A 21337-nucleotide genomic window follows, 5' to 3' on the forward strand; every position below is an offset into this window, starting at 1 on the left:
GTATTGTTCATCCAGTAAGTTCCCATCTAATTTCTCATCTAACGTTCAACGTGAAACATTTCATATTAATTTAAGCGAGGAAAGAACGAAAGGTCTGGGGAAAGCCAGCTGAAAAATCGTGTTGATACCGACAATACGCTGGAGCGATTTTAGGGTAGAACAGGTTACAATAATCAAATCCACACCTCGAGAGTTTATAATAAAGGACCGAAAATCGAGACGCGATTTGGAGCGCGGGGTCCCCGCAGCACCACGGGCACCGGGCTTCCACGGGCGCCACTCGGCGCCCGGCGCTCTCCGCCCGCAGCGGGCACCGGGCCGGGCCTAGCTCGTCTGTCCCGATCCCTCCCGGCTCTCCCGACATTCCCCACAGGCTCTCCCGCCGGGAAGAGCGCGGGGGGGGGAAGGGCCGGCAGGGCGGGGCGTCCGCGCGCACAGGGCTCGTGCCCGGCGCGCCCTTCCCCCTCCCCCCGCGGCCCCTCCACTGCGCGAGCGCCGGCGGTTGCCGGGCTGCGTGACGTCACGGCCGGCGGAGGCGGCGATTGGCTGCGAGGGGAGCCCCCCTCCCCCCCCCCGCGGAGCCGCCGCTGCCGGGGCCGGGCCGGGCCTGGCGGGTCCCCTCAGTGCGGAGCGGCTGCCGCGGCGAGCGCGGCCTGCGCGCAGCGTCCCGGGCAAGTCCCCGCTCCGGCACCGCTCCGGTGCCGACACCGCCGGCGGCATCATGGCCCGCGCGCGGCCCGCACCGCGCCCGCGGCTGCTGCCGCTCCTGGCGCTGCTGGCGCTGCTGGCGCCTCGCGCCCGCGCCTGGGACAGCGGCGACCTGGAGCTCTTCGACCTGGTGGAAGAGGTGCCGCGGAACTTCTACGACTTTCTGGGGGTTCAGCAGGTGAGCGAGGGACCGAGCCCGCCCCCCGCCGCCCCCTGCCCCGGCCCGTTCCGCGGCTCCCGCCCGTCACCGCCGCCGCGATCCCCGGCACGGCTGCCCGGCTCCCCCTGAGCCCCGGGTGCGCCGCCGGCCCCTCGCCTGCTCGCCTGGCGCTGTCACCCGCACCCTGCCCAGGGCCTCCAGCCCCGGCTCCCGAGGCACGGGGCAGCGCTTCTGTCGCTTCCCGGTCTCTTCCCTCCCACCGCGGGGGCTCTGCTCTCTTTCAGGTACTGCTCTGTTTCTTATCCTTCTGGCCCCACCATAAATCAGCGCTCCCCCTCCAGCTGTACCTTTGTGTGTTCTACTGCCTGTTGCTCTTCTGAATGTATCTCTTTTTCTATAAATGCATCTACAGACAGACAGAATTAGCTTCTGGGCTTCTTCCACTTCCCATACATATTGTCAGTATGGCTGTTTTTCACTTTTCCCTCATTCTGTATAGCTGCTGGTTTCTTATCTTCTTCAGATTGTGCATTGCCAGGTGGTGTGGCTCATGTTTTCTCTCACGGGTGCCATGTGGTAGATTGTGATCCTTTGCTATGGTAGTGGCTTGTAGATTGTTACATTTATTTACTTGCCGTGTATTTTGGTTATTGTGCATGGCTTTCACCTCTCTTTGATAAGTAACACCTAAGATTATCTTAAACTATTTATTACACACCTTCAGTGAATTTTCATGTCAGTGTAGTCAAGATAGGAACTCCTGTTAGAAACACTTTTATCCCGTGGTTCTTGTGTATATTTTAGGTGCACTTGCTGGTTTTGCTGACACTTGACATGTTTTACTTGTATCACTTGTCCTGGCTCCTGCATGATGCCTTTCCTTTTCTCTAGAAGGTCTCATTGTGTGACCTTACTTAATATTTTCTCCTGCATCTTAATTTTTTTTACTCTTTATTCCAGTCAGTGTTCCTCTCCTCAGTAATGAAATATACCATTTTCTATAATCTGTTACTTCACCCAGAGTCCCCAAAAGACATCTTTTCATTGTCTCCTAGTACATTCTGTACGCCTAGTACATTCTCTTCAGTGCTACATTCTGGTGAGTGATCTTTCTATTCAAATTCCTTCCCTGACAACCTTGAAGTTTATTCTAATGTAGTTCTTGTAGTTTTTGAGAATAATGGCTGTATTTTCAGGTGCTTTTCATTAGGGCCGTGTCTATAGAGAGAGGGAAGGTGTCTGCAATATCTAAGGGTCTGGTTTTGGAAACTACTGGCTGTGGTTGTTAATGATAGTTGAGGGATCCTGACTTGGTTTCATCTCTTTCTTTCCTTTACTCCTTCTTAAGCACCAGTGTTAAATACTATGGAATACTGTATATACCATCATATATATATGTAGCACAGCAAACACTGCTACCCAAGTTTCATTTTCACAAGCGTAAAAATCTAGGTGTTAATTTCTCAAAGACAATTTTAGTGTTAGATAATGGAGGGACCCAAAACTTTTATGTGTTCCAGTTAGTGATGTTCAGATCTGGTATGCAACTCTTTGTTAACATCTTCCACAATCCTGTTTTCTAGGGCCAAATCTGTACCTTATGTTGTGTGTTTAGCAAAATATATTAATTTTAGCAAGCAAATATTCTGCTAGTTCACACTTCTAATCATAAAGGAGAACTTATAGGACTTGTAAAGTGCAAGCAAGAAAAAAGGTGGTGGAAGTTCAACATAAATGAAATAAAGCTTTGTTTGTTAAAAGTGTACAGTAGTCACTCATAATGTCATTATAGCCTGGAAGTGTATGTAACGTGGGATGCTTTGCACATGCAGTGGAATAGACCTGTGAGTCCTTTAATGCAGGACACAGTGTTGAAGCTGAGCTTCAACAGGAATTTGTAAGCATTGGAAGATGCTATATAGGCACAGAGGTTCTTTCACTCTGTGTCCTTGTTCCTGCTGCTTGCTTCTCCAGCTATACCTGAAACTTCCAACAAAATCCTGGGATTTTGATTTGCAGTGACTCTCTAGGCAGCTGCAGCTGTTTGAGTTACCATGAGAAGGGTAACTGGTCTTGTGATGGGGTTGAGGGAAGTGCCCAAATCTCAGGAGTGCTCTATCCTGCCTTACGTGTCTTAACCATACAGTTATGGGCCTTTTACCATAATGTTTCAATGTGCTGTTTGCATGTTTCTTCAGATTTTCTGCTATTTGTTAATATTATGGTTTAATAGAGCTTACTGGTTGTTTTGTGTGCCATTATTGTTTCGGCTGGAATGCTTTTGACTAGAATGCACTTTTTGTAGTTCTGGTGCCAGTGATTTCATTCTCTGTGCTTAGGTTGTTTTCTTGGCATTTTAGTACAAGAGAGACAGCGTGTGTGACAATGGCCTTTGTGGCCATGCCTTTGGACTGTTTAATTATCTTCCATTCATTAAAGCTTGCTTGTCCCATCCCCCACCTGTTCCTATTTCATTCCCTTGTATCATGTCCTCATAATTCCTTCTTCCTTCACGTACTTCTGGGGGAAGGGAGTGCTTCTCCTTTATGCAGGATGTAACTTCTACGTCTGAAACACGGATGCTCAACTGTGTTTGTTAGCAGGCACAGGGCTGCCAGATTTTTTCTAAATGTGTCATCTCGTGTTTTGGAAAAAATACAGGGAATGACTCAATGCTTCCTTAAGGCATTAAAGCAGCTTAGGTTTTGATGGGAGAGTTGTGGCACTGTCTGCTTGTTGAACTCATCCGCAATGTCAGAAGCTGACATTGACCTGAACTCACAAAGTGCAGGAGGCATCGTGGGAAGTCCTGTAGCTCTCAAGCTTGCTTTGATGAAGCCTCTGTCTGATGGATTTTTCACTCAGATTGGAGAGAAATGATGATTTTTGGTTTCATTTCTGCTCTATGGCTGCAACAGTATGGGGTTTGTGTTTTGTCATTTCAAGGGCCTTATGAAAGCTTCCTGGCATTGTCAAGTAACTCATCCAGCTCTGCTGGGGTGTTAGGCTGGAGCTGCTGCAGTGTTTTCTGAGATCAATGGCAGAGATAGATGATGATGTAATGGAAGCGATTTTTGCTGTGATTGTGAATGTGGAATGACAGAGGAAGAGTAAGATTGTGACTGTCTTGGCTGTTAAATAACTGACTGTAGTGGTGCCTTGGAGGAGTTGGCTGAGGAATCTACAAATGCTCACAGAATGGTCGAGGTTGAAAGGGCCCATCTTGTCCAACGCCCAAGTGTTAGCTCTGAGCACCTAGATTAAGAAATATCTGATTTTTGTACAAGGGCACAATCTATCCATTTGGTTTTTTTATCTGGCCTAATAGTAACATAGCATAAGAAAAAGTGTTGCATTGTTATGTTGTTACTATTGCTGTTCTGAATGAGGTGGGAATTGCTCTACCTTCCCTTTTTTTGCTGGTTCTTAAGTTGATGATGTGATTAAATTAAATGGCTCATTTAAAGCATTGCTGTTCTCAAGAAGTTTGACCTAGCAGAATGGGAAGATAAGATAACCTTTGGCTTGAGAAAAAGGTTACATTTCCCTATGCTTTTCTTCAGGTGGTTACTGAAGAAAATAGAATCATAAACTCTTGACAGGTCAGATGTAATAATCATTTCAGTAATCACTTCAATATAGCCCATTTCAAATTGACAAGGGGATCAGGACCAAATAGTGTTCATCTAAAAACTCAGTTAAAGCAGCACAATTAAACCAGAGGCTACGCAGACTCAGTAATATGATGACCCTGTTACCTGACAATGTGAACATACAAATCTGATGTCAACTTCTTAGAAAAATTCTAGGAAGATCTGAGGAGCTACCATCTTGTATAGTGGACAAAGAAACTGGTCAAGTTAATTTTATCATCTTTTACAGCTTTCAGTAGCTGATACCTTCATAAATATGATACTCTCTGGATGAATCAACTTGGTATCAGTTGAATCTGTGGATCTCCTTCCCAAAATATGCTTTTGATTATAATAACTTGTTAATATGACTTCAGGGGAATGACCTGCTCCTCCAATCTTTTGTGCTTGCAGCAAGGAAGGCACTACAGGCATCTGAATGTCTTTTGAAACTTTGTGATACAGTTCTTGGATACAGGGGATCCAATCAAGAAATTATTAGGAAATGTTGTTGGTGAAGATGTGTTAAAATGCATGAGCTGTGTGACTGGAGTTGACCTGCATGGAGCAGTGTGTCATGTGTCAATTAGGACCAAGGAATGTCTGAATAAGGCTTTGGCTTCCACTGGTAATCAGATAAGGGAATGGATATTGAAAGTTCTGCTAGGTCTGTGCAGTGTATGGAACCAAACAGAGAAAGTGTCCCTGAGTACCTCTGAGGCAGCAAAAGAGACCCTGGCACCTCAGATTCCTGAGGGAGAATTAACATGAGTGGGACTTGCTGGCCAACACTGTGAATAAACATATAACCCCTGAAAAATGTTGAGAGGGATATTTTCCTCAGTATTGGCTTATACCTTCCTTGTGGCACGATATTTGTTTTGAAGCAGGCTCTAATCTGTTTGTGTGGCTTTAGTGTTAACTAAGTGTTATATCCTTGTCATTGCAAGAGGATGCAATTGTTAGATGATGCTGCAGCACGAAGTCATAACTTTGTGTACAAAACCTGATTTTGGTCTGACAGCCTCTGAGGCGTGTCTGTGTTAGCAACTCCAAGAAAGTGCAAGGCAAGAAAACCAAGCAGTTGGATTTCTTTGGCTGTGGGAAGCCACAACCTCTCTAGATGAGGTGGATGTATTGGGCTAATAGACTTCTTTCAGGAATGCTGGAACAGAGGAGCTACTGTGTCAAGTAGCAGGATCTGACAGGGTTGTGTCTGTAGAATGCAATGTTTGGTGCTGAGGAATTGGTGTCTATACTGTTTGCATTACAGAGATTTTGTTGTTGTTGTTGTTGAACTAATTCCAGGCTGGATGCATGGACTCAGTGCCCGTTTGTGTTGAAGCACAGTGTTTGTGCTCCTGGTTTCATATTTTACAGGTCTGTTCTATCCCAAAAGGGATCTTGTTCATCCACTCTAGGACTGTTTCATGATATACAGACAGTATATCAATGATGAAGTTTGCTTTGTACGTGCACTCCTGGTCTGCACTGAAAAAAAATGAGATAAATGCACTAAGAAGACTAGTTTATTGTAAATGGGTGACATAGAATTTTACCTCTTGCCATTGCCCTGTAAGAACCTTACCACGAATGAACATCACAACAAATGGTGTGGCTTTTATGGTATTATGAAGCATTACTAGAGGCTGAAGAAAATTCTTGGTAATAGGATTTCCATAGTCTGTTTTATGCAAGTGCATTGATTGATGGCATGACATATATCACTGCAGTTCCAAAGTTGTCAATTCGTATGATATGTAAGTAAACTTCTTGGACATAGATTTGGTTGCCTGTTTTTCATAAAGAATGGCAATCTCTGAAGTTCTTAGTGTTGTGTCATGTGGCACTTCTGTAGTTCTGGCTTTGAATGGGTTACTGCCCAGAAAAAACTCTAGATAAAACTATTTTTCTTCTGGGGAACTTTGAGTACACAAAGTAGTCCCCTCAAGTGAGAAGAAGCATATGAGGGAGAGCTTTATCAAGAACAGTCTTCCTGTACCCATACAGTTCTGTCTTCCCTGGCAAGCAAGGTGCACTTATAAGTACGGCAAGGAAGGGAAAATAAGAAGGGATAGCCCAGAAACTCAGCAGTTTGTTTGTTCTTTCCGGTGACAAGCTGGATCACACTCCACAGACACATTTTGGTTGCTCTTCTAACACTTCAGACTGTTCTCCTCCCTGCTGCTTTTTAAGGTTAATGTATGTGGGTGCAGTGTTACTAAAATCATGGAGTGTGCATCATCTGCAAATGTTTGGGTGATAGTGCTTCAGTCTTCCAAGCTTTGGAAGTATTTGATCTGGCAAGACAGAGTTTCGCAGACATGTAGTTATGACATCACTTCTTCAGATGATTGTGTCAGACCTACAAGCTGTAGGCTATTCTTGCTTTGTTTTGTAAGATTAGTTTATCTTGCATGACAAATAGGATATTCACTGTGACCTTCAAAAGTCTTGTGCTGTGAAATGACATGGAGCCATGAAGCAGCTTTGTGTCTCAGTTACTAATTTTTGAGGGAGCAAAGTTGTTTTGGTGGTGATTGAACATCATGTCTAGTGGTCTCAGCCTGTTGCAAAATTGCTTTCTGCATCTTGTTCAAAATATATGTTAAGGAGATCTAATTTGGAAGGCATTGGATTTTAATGCACTGTCAATTGCAAGATCAGAGTTCTCAATTGGAAAGATGAAATATGTTTCAATTTTCTTGCTCCAAACTTTCAAAAAGAATTAACTTATTTAATACACCACTAGGTGAAAGTAGTAGCAGACCTTTATTTGGACAGTGAGGGATCTTTGTAATTCCTAAAACTGCATTTCTTTTAAGCCCACAAATGTACTGTCAACATTGAGGCAGTAATAGTCCATGTGCTGGTTTAAAGGTAAACCGGCAGGGGAACTGAACCCAACTCAAAAGAGAGATTGTAAATCAGAATAACAATTTAATAAAATAATACAATAAGTACAATTAAACAGACAAACAATTGGTTTTAACCCACAAAACCCAAATGTATAACCCAGCACCCTGGGGCATGAACAGAGTGGTGTTCTTTGGGCCCCCTGAGTCCAAAGTAAAAGGAGAGGGGAAAAACCTGTTGGTGAGAGTGGTGATTGCAGTCTGGTTGAGAGTGGTGGTCTGCAGTCTTCCTCTGGATCCCACAAGTGGTTAAAAAGTCCCAAAACTCCAAGATTATACATCCTCCAGTTCAGGCAGGAATGCTCAGTACCTCTCTCAGGGCAGGGAGTTCCACAATGGGTGAGGACAGGGGGCACCCTCCTATCTCACAGGCCTCTTAACACCCAGTTTATAGCCTGAGGGTGTAAATGGTCTATTGATAACAGTTTCTGGGAAATGCCATGGAAGGCTATAGAATACACAGTTTTGGGTTATAGCCATACAGTGATGAACTGGTCCCAGCTGTTCTAACTAGGACAGTCCATTGTACCAGTTCAAACAAAAATAACATTAGAAAATTCAGGTTTGTTTCTAGTGGCTTTAGCTGTAATCTCAGTTCATTCCCTAAAAGTAATTGTGTGTTTTTTCTCAGTGTGCTATTGCAACACAATTCTGCATCCCTTCAGGGTTTAAAACCTCCCATTTGAGTCTGTTACTTGAAAGTTATACATGAAACTGAGATTTCCAACAGTTCTGGAAACTCTGCTTTTCCTAAAAAATGCAAATTGTTAAAATTGTGTGAAGCCATCATTGCAATTATTCACTTGGATCCTATCAAACAAAGTTGTTCCAAACTGTGGAGTAGTTTAATTGCTCACAATTTAATTCAATTGTGTGCCATAGAGAGGCAGGAATGATAACTGCTCAGTCTGTAACTGAGGATGGTGCAGAATGTGGAGTTTTGTGTGTTTTGGTTTTGAACTTCCAGGTAAACTGCTGACAGATAATGTATTCTGTTCTGATGTTTGTGTTGCATGTAAAAATGATTGAAACATCTAGACATGTAAAGCTTGCATTTCCCATAAAAATGTTTTTTTTTTTTTTGTATTGTTGCCTATTAAATTTCTGCTTGGAAATTGTCCAAGAAAATGCAGGGTTTTTTCTTGCTGTCATTGTTGTCTTCTTTCTTAAAGACACAAAAGTGTTTCAGAATCTACCAATTTAAGTAGTTTTAATGACATTCACTCTTAACTTTCCCCGACAATTCATTCATATAACACTTTCCTGATTTATTTCAGGTTATACTCTTTCTTGCTGTGTCAAAGGACATACAGCGATAGGAAACTACTATATTTGGGAACTCAAGGGAACTAATAGTATGCAAAGTGCAGTGAAAAGGACAAGTGATCTTGACTGTGTGGTTTTTTGTTTTTCTATCTGCAGCAGCAATAATGTTTTAGCTCTTTCTCTTTATACTTCTTTCTTCACTAATGCTTTAAGGATGTATCCATAATAGCTTGATTTTCAAATTGCAGAAATAAAAAGCGGGCTATTTTTCCCCCCCAGAAGTTCTGTGCTAGACCTGGGAGTGACCTGTTTCTTGGTGAGGAAGGGTAGGTAACCTCTGCTGGTGGCCTCTAGTGCTTGCACAAACCTGTGTGTCTTAGGCTTGTTCCTTTGTTGAAGTTGTCCTGCGTGTGCCTGTGTTGGTATCTGAAACAGTGACATAATTGATCTAATGTGGAGTTTTGTAAACAACTTCCTGGTGGCCTTTTGCTACTTGATTGCTGCGGATTGCGGTCAGATGTTTGTCTGTAAAGTTGTCTAAGGGAAAACCTTAGAGGCAGCCTTAATTTCATTCTGTCCAATGAGAAACCTTTTATGCTCCATCTAGAGTAATTTTGCAATTAGGATTAACGTGGCTTTCTGATCAGATCTAGAGAAAACTGTAGCTTTTAAGGAGATGTTTGCAGCTATCTATGGTGCTATTTTAACTTTAAGTATGTGATAAAAATTGAGAAATAAAATTAAAATTCAGCTTATAAAATGTTCCTTAGTTGGGTTGGTCCTTCTGATGTTCTCAGCAGAGATGGTAACAAAGAGCCTGTGGTGCTGTTGAGCAGCTGAGCCAGTAAGAATGAGAGTAGAAGTGATAACAAAGGTTTTTTCATCTCTAAGAATGGGTCTGATACACATTAATTTCCTCCTTTTATTCATTTTAATATCTAAAATGTTTTGGTTTTCCACAGCATCCTAGTGGGCTAATAAAATTCGCACAACGTGTGAAAACCTGCAGTTTTGCTTTTGATTTGCTGGCAGTGTTTGGGCTTTTGCTTAGCTAGATGCTGTGCAGATTAGAAGTTTGCTTCTCTCATTTTTTATTTCTTCCCCGCAGTCTAAAATTTTAGGTTTTCCCTAAATTATGAGCAGATTTGGGGTTTCTGGGTTTCTTTTGTGTATTGTTTGTTCATCTGTTGACTTTGTTTGGATGTTACTAGCTCTGTATAAAAGCGATTTGTAAACAGTTTTATGTATGTGGCAGTGTGTTGTACCCATGGTGTGTGTTACAGCTGTGCAAATGATAACACAGTTAAAAGCAGGATTGTGTGTTGCTGGGCTCTCAGATGAGGGATTGCTGCAGTGCAGATTTCTTAAACGACCTGGTTTGCAGGCCTTGCCAACTGTTCTTGATGTCAGATGAGAAGTGAAGAAAATTCATAAGCATTCTCTGATAGATCTGAAATTCTTCCTTCTTTGTGTTAATATGGAAAACTTATGGAGAAAACCAGAAGATGCATAGGAGCTGTTGAAAGAAAGTCACTCTGCAATCTTTTTCTGACTGAAAAGAACTAGAGGAAGAACTAGAGGAGTCTTGCCACGTGGGCTGTAATTCTGAAATCTGCTGACTTCAACACTAAAGTACTTTCGTTTTTTAAAGGAAGCATTCAGTGCTGGTGAGGACACAAGAAAGCTGTGAAACAGCATTATTTGGGATGAATAGCTTCTCCCTTAAGGGGCAGTAATTGTTTTTACTTATCCCTGAAAATATTGCAAATTATTTTTTTAGTCTGATTGATCAATGTTTTATTAAATTTCAAACTGATTTAGGATAGCTTTTATACTATTAATCACCATTTCATAGTGATTCCTGTAGTGTTCTTCTGTGGGATATGAATACTGTCACGGGAGGGTAGAAGAGCTGTATGTCAGTTAACTTTTTGACAATTTACAGTCATTAATTGCTGTACTCGATGTTGTGTCTTAACAGGGGCTGCTACAATGTTACAATAGAAGAAAGTCTGTAAAATTTCGTCCTATATGATAGTCTCTTCCCATTTCCTATTAAGAATTATTAATAATCTTATTCAATTCAAGCATTCCTTTCAGTTGCTTGAAAATTTGAAATAAACTTCTTTTCCAGCCTGAGTCTACCTGTCTATTGAATAAAAGGTATTTCTTCTGTCAGTTTGTAACCTGTGTGGCTTGTAGTTTCTGTTCTACTGAATATTCTTCTATTTCTGCTTCAGTAGCTTTTCAGCACTACAAGCTAATGCAGCAACATTCAAAACAAAATAATGAATTTGAACATTGGATTGTCTCTGATAATAGTATTTCAACAATGGTTAAAATACAGATTGAGAGGATCAGCCAATCAGTTGTTTCTTGCAGCTTACAGTGGTGAAAGAATGGACCTCTTCTGTACGTAAGTTATGTACCATATTTAAATATTAGGTATAGCTGTCTTACATTCATTCTCAGTTACATAGTACAGAGTTCCCATTTATGAGACTCTTTCATCCCATCTTGTGGCAAGTTAGTCTCTGTGATAGCCTTTCGTGTGGAACCTTGTCAAAAGCTTTTTCAAAATTGGACTGTACTGTGTCTGCTGGACCTCCTCTCTCTATCCTTGCTGATGCACTCCAGTGCCTGGGTTGATGAGGCAGGTTTTCTCTTTTCAGGAGTTATGCAACGTTTTTTCCAATAGACCTCATTTATCTCTGTCTGCAGTGACTTTATTTTTATAGCACCTGCTGCCTTTAGTAAGGGTGGATGACAGACTTTCTGGTCTGTAATTCCCAGGATCATTTCTGTTTGGGTTGGGTTTTTTTCCCTAATGTGTGTGTGGCAGGCTGCCAGGTCCCTGGTGGCAGTTTTTTGGGTTACTTTCCTCACCTGCAAGTCTGCAGCTTTGTATTTAAATTTCATTCTGCAGTCTCAGGTGAAAGCCATGATCCTGGTGACTTCTTAACATCTAATTTGTCTCTTTGGTATGTCTGTATATTTATTTCAAGCTGAATTAGCTTCTCTTGGCCTGTCTAATGCAAAGAATGTGTTGGTGTGGGAATGTCATGAACATCTCCAACGGGGAAGATTCATTAAATAAATTATTAAATTGTGTGGCTATAGCTTTGTTCCTGAATGAAGCTTTTCATAGTTTCATCATCAAGCAGTCTGTAGCATCCTCGTTAAAGAAATTTAAAGAAATAAAAGGGTTTTGAAAATCAAATAAATTGCCAATCTAGTTTGCTTGGACAAATACAAAAGTCCTACATGTTGGAAAGAAGTAGTCAACATGTTTTTTTAGCTGTGTTCAATGAGTTCTAATGGAATTGGCACAAAAATCTGTCACATTGCTCTTGTAGTTGCTGACCATGAGAGGGAAGAATAGCTGCTCTTACACAGTTTTCCTGTTTGATTAACTGCTATGCATGAATGATTAAGCACATTTTCATAGGAACTCATGCCTTAAACTGAGATATCTGGAGGGAGTTCAGGAATAAATCATCTGCTTCTGGTCACTTAGCTTTAGTGACTGGCCTTAACACTGTTTTGGACAGGAGTTTTCAGAAGGTAAGATGGAGTGCTTTGATACGTATTACTACTTGAGTTAAGACTCAAGCAGAGTTGTTCCTTTGTATCATAGTAATTCTCTGGACTTATTAATTCTGCAGCAGGGTTCTTACTGTGATGTACTCAAGTGTCTTGTTTTGGAAACAACGAGATTATTTTACTCCAGTTATTCTAATTTTGATGGTACCACATACAAACTATGTCTTTGCTCATTCCTACTGGTTTAAGCAAAATTTTGGTATTGCATTATTCCAATTATATAAATCACAGTGAAAACTTCAATTTTTGTGTTTTCTATGGAATGCTGACATTGTGAGGAGAAACATGACAGGGTTTTATGAAATACCTTCACTTCGAGAAATTTTAAAAAGGTAGAAACTCGCTGAGATAAATTTTTCAGCAGAGAACTTGTTCAAAATACAGGAACTTTAATTGGATATATTAAAGCTAAAAGTTGCATTGAATGAAATGTATTGAATTTCAAGGTTTTAGTACAGTTCTTTATTTCGTACACTACTTTATTTAGTACTGTAGTTTTTACAAGAAAGAACTGTAATTTTCTTTTTCTTCTAAATAAAGTTGATCTGTTTATTGTTCAGAGACACGATAAACTCATGCTTCTAGGTACTATCTAAAGTAATTGAACCCTGTATCTAATCCTACGTTGCTCCCATGCTGTGCATGTGCCTTGACTATCAAGATGTGGATTTAGGGCAGGCTGTGCTCTTTGCTAACATCTTCATGTCTGATAAGTTTCAGAACACAAAGAAACAGTAGCTAGAAAAAAAGTGTGGGGTAATAAAAGACAAAATCAGACTGTGTTTTCTAGGAAGTCTAACTTTACAGGTACAGTGTGTTGGGTGCAGAGTTCAGATGGACAATTTCATAGGAGAGGTATTAGTGATAAATATTTCCTGTTCTGGGCTCCTTTAACAATTGGACCTGGGATCATCCCTTAAAAGCTCCAATCTGTCATGGCAAATTGCAGTATATTGCAGCTGAACATCATGTAGTTTGCAGCTGATTTTTATCACCTATGCCTTACCTTCATCTTGATTTTTGGGTAAAACCATAGTGTTTAATTCTGTCAGTCTCCAAAGATGTATGTTTGAGTAGACTGTGTTTAAATCCAAAATGTTTAGGTCATACTACATTGTCCGACAAAACAGAATAGAGTTGGAGAGAAATGTACCTGAAGTAAAAATCATACTCCAACAATAAAGAACTTAAATCTTGATACTACACTTCCTATTTAACATCATGATGTTTAAAAGTTTTCAGTACGAAACATTTGTTTGCATTAATTTTGTAGTATCTGAAGTCTAAAAAGTAAATTGGGATGCCTTCTGTTTAAAAAGAACCCTTACATAGATTGCCATTTTTCATTGCAGAATGTTGGCTTCTCTTCTAAATGTATTTGTGAATATAAACACTGTTTAATATTGAATATGGATATCTGTACTTTCTTTCTAAGGCATAATTTCATTTGTCTTCCGTGTGTTTGACTTCCTCAAAGTTCAGATTTTTAACACAAAAAATATTTTTTTCAAGAGAAAACCTGACTGGTATTTCGACAACTGTTAATAGGGGCATGGTATCTTCTTAAATTTCTGACCTAAAGGAAGCAGAAGGCTGTAAAATGTGAGTTTCTTCACTTCTGGAATATGTAAGATGCATTCCCGTAGCTTCTCTGCTCTCTTGGAGATTAACTCGAAGACAGTGTCACTGAATTAACGGTATCCCATTATTATCAGGGTATTGGTTATCCTGTCTGCTGTCATGAGATATGAGAGCCTTACATGACAGCTGGTTAGACGTGAGCGGATTGATACTATGGCCAGGAAAGACAGTACTGGGCTAGGTTGCTTTCAAAAATTGATTTCTCCGTCAAGATAGAATTGTATCTTGATCAGGTATTCAATATTTTGCAATTCAGCCAAGACAAATATACAAACTATTTCCCATTCCAGCTGCAACTGTAGAACTTGCTGTTATCATAGAGCCCAACACCCGCCCCCCTGGCTTACACAAGGCTTGCTTGTGGAGTCTCAGACTGTGTTTGGCTGCGAGCCTGAAAGGAGTGCATATATCATAGTCATTGCCATTCTGCACCTAAGTGTCAGATTCACAGGACAAGTTGGTGAGATGATTACTTTGATTGTTCTTAAAGGATAATTTGATCAAATAGAGGTGCCTTTTGAACTCTCCACTGGCAAGGAGTGGGTGGATAGAAGAAAAGTCAAGCACACAAAAAAATATCAGTCCCCCCTCCAAAAAGTATCTATTAATGGATTTAGGAGTGAAGGTAAGAATGCCTAAAACGGTGGTATCTGGTATAAATTGGCAAAGCTGGAAAATAGCAATTATACTCCCATGGTAAAAATCTGGTCTTCTGTCCTGTTATGGTGTCTCCATATGTCTCACATATGGTGAAACCACTATGCCACTTAAAATGAGATGGTATAAATCCTGAAGTGATGGTCAAAAGAAAAAATTAAAGACTCCCTGAAGGATATTATTCTTAGAGTATCTGAACAATCAAAATATGAAAAAAATCCAGTCTGTTGTGAAAAGTGTGAATTAACAGATCCCTTCCCTCCCCCCATTTACTGTTGGGGGGGTGTTGTTGTTTTGTTAGTTGGTGATTTTTTGGTTTTGTTTTTGGGGTTTTTTGTATGTGTGTTTGTTTTATTGTGGTTTTGCTTTTGTGGGGGATTTTTGTTATTTTGTGTCTTGATGATTTTTTTTTTAGTGTAACTAAATTAATCACAAGTTACTTATTTCTTTGCTAGGCTATACTAAGAGTATTTGAGATAATTGTTCAGTCTAGAAAATGCTGCTCTGACTCTCAGCTGAGTGCTTGTGCTCTGGGATCTACTGTGGGTCAATAGTAGCAGATTCACACACTGGCAGTAGGCACCTTGAAAACAGGACTTGTTTTCTCGAGGGGGTGGCTTGTAATGACTTGATTAAGGAAAAACGTCATCGCAAGAGGTGAAAAAATACTCTAGATCAGTTACAGTAGTGTAAAATCTATCGCTTAGTCAAGAGATACGCTGTGTGGGATGATAGCACTTTGTTGAGTCACACTAGCAAGAGGAAGGAGAGCAGAAGAATCTGGTGATCCAGCATGTGCTTGGAATAGCAGATAACTCCAGGCAAGTTTCTTGTGGGCACTTTTGCTGATTGCCTAGCAAGGTTGAGGTCTTCTGTATTAAATTTTTAAGGTAAATATTGAATTGGGGATTTTAGCAAGAATTATTGCATGTGCCCTGATATGAATGTTCTAAAATTGTGTTTAGTTTCAATTATCAGTAATCTGGAAAACACACTACAGTTTCTAATGTAGCCCAAGGAAAGGAACCTGTCTTCAAAAGATTCATTGCGGATCTTTTGATGACATTTTAAGTTGCATCTTGCTTATTATGCTGTCCTTTGATTTCTGTGTAGATTGAACTGCCTACCCTATTTTCTCACAAAGCCTGGTCCTGACAGTGTTTCCGATGAGTTGATCCTCAGTTTCTATGCCACAGCCTTCCTTCTGGAGTCCCAGTGGTAGTCCCATCTTGACAAAGGAGAGCAAAGCAGGTTTCCTTCCAACTACTACTAGAATAAACACCTGTGGCCCCAAAAAGGAAGCTGATGCTTCCTGTAGACTTCCTGCATATTTTGTTTTAGCTGTGCTTTATTATTTTCTTTACTCAGAAATGATGCAAATGAATATTCAAAATGAGTGATCTATACTGATTTTTTTTTTTACAGTCTCTTAATTTCTCTCTAAAATTCCTAGCAGATCTGTTTAGACCTGCCTGCCATGGCTTAATTTTCTAGATTAATATTTGGCAACAGGTTTACCATTTCCACTGCCATTGGCTTACTGGGCATCATGGTGATTCCCTCCCCCCAAAGGAAATCCCTTTCTTCAAACTGTCAGTCCTAGAATAATGATGGAGAATGAGGCAGTTACGTAAATGGTTTCTTGCTCTTTGCTTGAAGCTTTGTTTTTCACCCAGACAGCCCCGAGTGCGTTTCTGTAATGAGCGCAGTGGCCAAGGTCCCTGGTGGTCACAGCTGAGAACTGCTGTGCTTCAGTAGTGTTACAGCTTTGTAAGTACGTCTTAGGAACCTTCTGCAATGCAGTTCTGGAGCTAATAATTATTCTCTTTTCATTGATGACACCTTCCATGGCTTTTGTGCTGGTGAGGTTTTTTGGTTTTGTTTTTTCTGCTCTAATTTTCAGAGGCTGAAAGAATGAATGAGCTGCCAATCCTCTCTGTTCTGTTTGAGTATATACTGTATTTTGTCTTCTGATTCCTCTTCTTTTTTTTTGTCCTCTTATTAACTGGAATTGTCAATCAGGGATATGATACGGGTTTATCTGTAACTTTTAAAGCACCCTTTCTCTGGTTACTTTTTCTTATCAGTATATTCGATACATCCTTCTGAGAGATCTGCAATCAGAACTACATGCTGTTATGTTTGGAAGGAAAAACTAAGGTGGTCTTTTTTTTTTAAATCTCTAATGTCTTCTGTTTGTCACTCTTAATCTTAGAGGTCATCTTTTCTCTTTATTGTGTGGTTGGTTTGTTTGTTTTTAAATGTATTCCTGCTGCCATCAAATTTTACTGTGGCTTTCACTGCTCATCATAAATTCAGTCCTTTCTTTCAGCTCAGGAGCTGAAGTGGTTGCATGCACCCTGGTTAACTTACATTTCAATTACTTCAGGAACACCCTCTTTGTCTAATCCCTGTGCTTTCTGTAACTAAAATGACTGTCTAAAATTGGTTCTGGCTTTTCAGTTGGACCTGGAGATGAATTGCCAAGCAACAGGCACCTAACGTTGCCTTGATATTAAAGCTGCATGTGGCTTTAGGCTGCATGTTACAATCCCCCTGTATGTTCCCTTTTTTTAATCCTGCCAATTTTTTTTCAATCCTCACACGCTTTAGTTGTTGGTGCTGCTTTTTTGTTTGTTTGTTTTTGTCTTTGCTAGTTCACCAATTTCTGTTTAGTTTTTGGTCTCTTCTTACTCATGTCATTTCTGAAAATCCATTTTTGCTTCTGCCTGTCAGTATCAGTCCAGTCCTTCCTTTCCCAAAATTGCAGAAGAAATAATTGTCTGAAGTTTCATAGTATATATTTTTATTATTTGTGGCTTTTTTAAGTCATTCTCAAATAAATACTTGATATGGTCTCAGTTTCAATATGTAGGTGTTGTATCAATTGTTATTTTGAAGAAGGATTATTCACAACTGTGTTTGAAAATTGCTGGTCTATAAACGAAGAGTCTTTGGATGAGCAGGCTGGGTTCCAGGGACAAGCAATGCAGAACTCAGATCTTTCAAACTCACCTCTTCCAGCTGGAAAGTTTGGCTGTCTGGAGGTTGCTTTTCCAATGGCAAAGTTTTAGCAGACTGCTTTGTGTGACCCTGCTTTTCAGCAGAGAGCTGACTCTGCTCAGAAGTAGGTAAGTGGCCACCCGGTACTTACACAGCACAGATTCAATCTTGGACTGGTAGACTCAGGATTTGATAGAAATTGTTCAGTAGTTCTTTACCGATGAAGTAATGACAAGCATCTCTGCTATAGAAACTGTTTTTTTCCTGTTAATTTTAATCTGATAACTACTCCTTTTTCTGTTTTTAAATTTTCGTAACAGAAGTTGAATTCTTAAGTTCCATTGCCTGTGCTGGTCACTGTTCTGAATAACAGGACAACACCAAGAAGTCTTTGTACTTTATCTTCTGCCATGCACAGAATACTGCATTGGAATAACTGCTGAAAAGAAAGCATAGTGAAATAAGTCCGTGTGGATGGAAGAGCAGATAGAAGCAGTTAGTGCAGTTTCACTGTGTGCTCCAGGAGGTTTATTTTAGTGGTATTCCTGGTCATGGCGGAGACCTTGTGGGATTTCTGTAAGTCAAAACACTATATGTGGGAGTTATGGGCAGCCATGGGAATAGTAGGACCATAAGTCACTGAGGGGTTGAAATGGAAACAATCCAGGTCTCGCAGCCTGGCTTCATTCTGCTACTACTTTGTTAGTTCTTTTTCCTATTTATTTGATTTAGTCAAACCCTCCCAGTTTTTTGGTGTGTTGTGAGCTTGTTTCCCAGTAGGTCACTTGTGATTGTAGAGCATTAAGACTTCTCCCGACATAACAAATGTCCACAGTTGATTACAGCTGTGGAGCACAAAGGGAGAGACTGACATAGCTGCATACTTGCTGCATTACACACTGCAAAGAGATGGGCTGCTGTTTCGCCCTTTCTTTTGAGATGCTGCCAATAGGCAACACTAAGTCTAAGGAGATGTTTGTGCTGTTCCTTCTAATTATGTTATGGAATTCCTCCTAATTGCCAAATTAAATATTTTTAAAGTGTTAAGCATTACGTATACTATTGCTTAAAAATCCTGTAATTGTGAGGCCTTTTTTTAAAAAATATAATGTTGGGGATTATGGATGTAGAATTTTATTCTGTGCAGTTTGAAGTAAAAATGAACCTTACAGAAAGAGACTTAAAACGATTGCTGAATTTCTCGTGTGAAGCACTGTAGTGCTCTGGAGTAGATATACCAGAACTTCAGTGGAAAGAACCACAAAGACTTTCAGTATTCAGTAATTTTAGTTATCTCCCTACTGTACTGATCATTTAATCTGATTATTGAGATTTTACATTTTTAAGTTCAGTTTTGGTTTCTTACCACTTGATGGCAGTGAAGGAGCTAGTGTTGCCAGGCAAAGGTTCAGGGCAAGAACCCATCATGAATAACAAAAGAGGAGGTACAAAGGAAGCCTCTGACATTTAATATTGTTCACATTTCTAGGTGATATTACATATACCACAAATGACAGTAGAGGAAGAAAAGCCTCTAGATGGAGCTTCAGTACTTCCAATGGGGGAGAGATTTTTATACTCAAGTGGTTTGCTCCTATTTATAATAATTATTTCAAACAACAACTTTCCCATTTAGACCTGGAATGATACCAGACATAATCAATAAGTAATATCAGTGCTTCTGCTAATATAAACATACTACTCGAAGAGCATGCAATTCTGACATTTTTCTCACACCTGTTCAAATCCTGCAACCTCTCAACATTCTTAGGAATTCTCAGGTATTGTTAGAAATGTGCGATGTAGGTTAAAGATCTGCATAATTATTCAAGCTTTTTAAAAAAAAGATAGTTGGATTTTACTGGTGACCGCAAAAAACCTTGAAAAATACTGTTCAGTTGGAAACCTCCCTGCAATATTTACTGGTTTGCATGGTTTAGTGCCAGTGAAGCAGTGTTTGTTGTAACATTAAATATTACAGTGCACGGATGTGTGTTTGAAGCATTTTATTAGTGAAGGTTCTTTTGCACTTCCTACACCCATGTACACCTCTTGCCAAGCTGGTATGGGGAAATGAACCATATAATGGCCCTGCTATAGTAATTGGCTCCACATGGGTGGACTCCAGTGCATAGACAAAACCTTATTTGAAGTAATTGGTGCTTTGTGTAGGTACAAGGGTCTGTACATGCAGATTTATTTTGGATCCTGGGTCAAACCTTGGCATTAGCAAAGGTTTCAATTTCATGCAGTGTCTTTGACATGTAAGTGATTTTGAATGAGTATCAAAAACATCCATGCAGATGATAGCAAGCAACTTGATTGAACTTGTTTGTTAAAATACACATAGCTAATACTTGCAGTTATATTTTAGATTGGATACTAAATAAAGAACTTGGTTTGTTTTTTGAATGTACAGCCTGTTACTAATTAAAGAAAATGTCAAAAAGCAAATTATAAGTTTGCATAATTATCGAATATGTTAGTCAGCATTGTTCTAGTTCTATAATAGGCAGTACTATATAAACTCACAGTTGAAAATAAGTGAAAATTTGCCAGAGTTATCAAATATTTACTTTAGTTTCAGATGCCATTCTTACTTTTAAAAAGCACTCTTATTTTTAAAAAGCATTTAAGCACATTATTTCTAGTCTTAGCTGGCATCTCTTAGCCTAATTGATGGGTTGCTGTGCTGGTTTAATGTAACAGCAGCCAGAGCATACTTATTGGGCAAAATTCAAGTTTACCTTACCAAATAAGTACCTAACACAAATTCTGTCTGTTGGTAGAAAGAAAAGGTTAGAAAATGGAGTTGAAAATAGTGCAGTGTTTAGAATGATCGTTTTAGCCAGTGGAGACTCATTTGCTGGAAATGCCCTTGTGAGACTGTAGCATTTCATCTATGGCATTGGTTCATCCTGGGGCATAAAACGGGATTGAAATGGGTTTCTTCTCAGTGCTGTTTTCAGTAAGATTTGTTAGAAAACAATGAAATTTTACTTCATTACATGGGTTGGCTGCATTTATTGTCAGTGGAAAATCTTAGCTACTGTGGTGCAATACAATTTTAAGATAAAGGTAGTGCAAGCTTTTCCAGCTGCTTCTGTTCAGTTTAGGGGAATCTGAAATTTGAAAGGTACAAAGAAAATTGTCACAGCATTTGGAACTTGAAATCAATTTGACTTAGGAAGGTAGTGTTAATCCTGCTGTGTTTTGCTTGCTGGGATGAACAGCATAATTGCCAAAAGTCAGATATGGGAAGAATACATATATTTGTGCAAAATAAATTTTATTCTTCTAGGTGGTTGTCAAGAATTTTAGCAAATGTAACTAAAAAAATCTGGTTTGTTTGTTTGAGTTTTTTCACCCTAGAGATAAACTTATCTAGCTGATGGGCAATTTATTCATTCAGGGGTGTATGTTTTATGACGGCATACAATTGTTAAATCTTGTGTGCAAGAAATCACATTTTATAAAAGGGGGAAAAACAGGCTGTGAGTATAATGCAACTCATGCTTCCTGAAGGGTAACTAGTTCATACTAAATAGTTTCTATATTAATCAGTGCAGTAGTAGCAATTCCCTAGAAGCAATGTGTTACTTTTATTTCTCCTTATCTGGTAAAGAGATGCAGATTGGTAAAGGTTTCAATTTCTGGGTTTCATCTCTGTGAAAGTCAGTAAATTCATATTGATCTTTTAAAAATCCTTCGGCTTATTTCTTTTACTGTGCTAACACTTGGGATAATTTTTG

The 21337-nt window shown here is 39.9% G+C and overlaps 1 protein-coding gene across 1 annotated transcript in view; it reads left to right on the top strand.

The window, feature by feature from the left end:
* Positions 1 to 624: 624 nt before the first annotated feature.
* The window catches only part of DNAJC1 (DnaJ heat shock protein family (Hsp40) member C1), a 108731-nt gene continuing 88018 nt past the window's right edge, over positions 625 to 21337 (top strand). The window contains exon 1 of the mRNA XM_027658804.1: positions 625 to 886. Within this exon, the coding sequence (XP_027514605.1) occupies positions 722 to 886 (165 nt within the window). The 5' untranslated portion in view covers positions 625 to 721. The remainder of the gene's footprint in view (positions 887 to 21337) is intronic.

The sequence above is a fragment of the Corapipo altera genome, unplaced genomic scaffold (genome assembly GCF_003945725.1).
Source record: "Corapipo altera isolate COAL_440 unplaced genomic scaffold, ASM394572v1 63, whole genome shotgun sequence".
Classification (NCBI taxonomy): domain Eukaryota; kingdom Metazoa; phylum Chordata; class Aves; order Passeriformes; family Pipridae; genus Corapipo; species Corapipo altera.